The 2,367-nt window shown below is 42.5% G+C and overlaps 1 protein-coding gene across 1 annotated transcript; it reads right to left on the minus strand.

Moving 5' to 3' along the window:
- Nucleotides 1-369: 369 nt before the first annotated feature.
- LOC113197256 (melanoma-associated antigen B3-like) lies at nucleotides 370-1,461 on the minus strand. Its single transcript, XM_026409501.1, has one exon. It carries the CDS (start codon nucleotides 1,459-1,461, stop codon nucleotides 370-372), a length of 1,092 nt encoding a protein of 363 aa, XP_026265286.1.
- Nucleotides 1,462-2,367: the final 906 nt, after the last annotated feature.

Here is a 2,367-nt window from a genome sequence, read left to right on the forward strand (position 1 = left end):
TCTTTTAACTTTATAAAATACAGATGTTCAGGAAGCCAAATATTAACCACTTAACTCTTTATTTCCCCATTCCATATATTTTACTGCTGAATTTCTTCACATTGTAAAAGAAATGTTTATTACAATTCCATATTTTCTTGAACCAGATCACTAAATAAGATCACTAGTTTGTTTTAAAAAGTAATGAAACTCTTACTCTTAAGACTGATAAAAAGTGTGATCAATATCATTCATAAATTTAGATTATAACATTAAATAAAAAGAACATTTGAAAACAATAATACAAGTAAAATCTCCAGATTACCCATATAGAACAGGAACACTAAGATATTATACCCTGTGTTCCCTCCAGTCATATCTAGCCCTCTACTACTTGAGACAACGATTTCCTTCTTTAGTTACTGAAGAATATGTCTCAACTTTACAGGTGTGGGAGGAATTGTGGGACATGGCCCTGGAACAATCACTGGCTGTGGTGGTGCTATCACTGAGTGTAAGTATGGCTTGAGCTCTCTCTTCCTCATCTCTCAAAGCTTCATCATACCAGGACTGGAAGGCACTGGGCTCTGTATGATTGATCTTGGCCCAAAACTCCAGGACTTTCATCTTACTTGTTTCAGCATGGGCTCTTGGGCCCCATAGAAATTCATAGCGAGCAGGATCACTATCAGGTACCTGCCTGTACTCCAGGTATTGAAGCTTCACTAAATCTTGGGTGATGAGTTTCTTGGGCTCCCCAAAAATGAAGTGTCTCTTCCCAGCATATAATCTCATCTTATTCAGAAATTCCCAGATATTCTCCTCAGTGGCACAGTTTCCCTTCATGAAGATCACACCCAGGAGATTCATTAGAAGACCAGTCTTGGGAAATCCCCTTCCACGGCTCACTATACCATTGTTGGGGAGATTCATTTTGCTGACAAGAACATAGGCATTCTTCGTAGAATCAACTTCCTTTAAGTCAACACCAAATACCACCTCTATGCTGAAAGAAGCTCTTCTGAGGATCTCAAGGAAGCGATTCTTATGCTTTTTATTAATAATCTTCAGCATATCCACTTTCAAAATGGGCCTTTTCATTTTGTACATGTGCATCATGAACTGCACCAAAATGCTGGTTGTTTTGGTTAGAGAGTCTTTGTGAGACTGCATGCTAGAAGGTGGGGACTGGGAAGACTGTTGCTTTTTCTTAATTTTGCAGTTGGCTCCTTCAGGTGATCTTGAGGGATAAATGCTTACAGGTATAGTGCTGGAAGAGGGTTCCTCAGGCACCTTGGGAGCACTTTGTGACCTAGAAGCAGAATTTTTGCGGGTGATAACTCCTAAATTAGAAGATGAAGGAGGAGCTATTTTCTCCTCGTTTTCACTGGCCTGAGCATTCATCCGGAGATCCTGGATCTCACCTTGGACCTGGTGGTGTTCCTCCCGAGTACAGCGCTTACTCTTTTGACCTCGAGGCATGATAACACCATGTAGAAACAACAGACACAAGTATAGGCAGGACAGCAGTGAGGAGAGCACCTGGAAGAGAGGGAGAATGAGAAACCATAAGTAACTCCAGCAGGGAGATGCCTCCTTGGCAAGAAGGCAGGTTTCCTTGAAAGCACTGATTTAGGAACCCACAAAAGCTCCTGTTCAAAACAGCCTGTCCTCTGTGAATCCTAGAGAAATAACTAAAGTGTGTCTTAAATTGCAGTCCTGTAGCCCTGCTGGATGAATATTGTGAGTGAAAGTGGCAGTGGCAGGTCTAATTCTTGTGGATGCCCTTCTACTCTGGGGTAGGGAATCCTCTCAGTTCACATTCAGGATCATCATATTAACTATTAACAGTGCCTGCCCCCACTTTCATGTGCAGCACTAATTTTTGTAACCTCCAACCAATGTTTTCCTTTCCCTAGGACCCACTAAGAGGAAGTGAAAGAATACCTTAGCCCACCACTTTTGCCAGGGAGTGCTCAGTTCTAAGAGCTCCATGGAGGCCTACTCTGATATGGGCTCATTGAGTTCCTTGGTCCTTATTCATGGTATTCACTGTGGCTCTTGGTAGGAACCGGGACATCTAATTCCTGCTGATCTGATGCTCCTCCCCTCAGACAAGGGCCCTCATCAAGCTACTACTATGAAAAAGAAAGGAAAGCTCACATACACCTGACATCTTTGCCTGGGATCCTTGAGACTACAAGTGTAGGGGTTCATTTATGGGCCTTCTCCATTGTCTCCTGTTTTGGGGAGAGGAGTGATAACACCAGTCCTCAATTAGACCTCTCACTCTGACTCCTATAAGGCTCTGGATCTCCTTTCTTGGCACAATTGGAGCATAAAACTACTTTAACCTTCTTGAGACTCTCAAGGTGAAAAGGGGATGAC

Source organism: Urocitellus parryii, chromosome X, assembly GCF_045843805.1.
Source record: "Urocitellus parryii isolate mUroPar1 chromosome X, mUroPar1.hap1, whole genome shotgun sequence".
In the NCBI taxonomy this organism is placed as follows: Eukaryota; Metazoa; Chordata; class Mammalia; order Rodentia; family Sciuridae; genus Urocitellus; species Urocitellus parryii.

What these genes read in the sequence shown, in the direction of transcription:
- LOC113197256 (XM_026409501.1), bottom strand. Translation starts at nt 1,461, where the DNA reads ATGCCTCGAGGTCAAAAGAGTAAGCGCTGTACTCGGGAGGAACACCAC.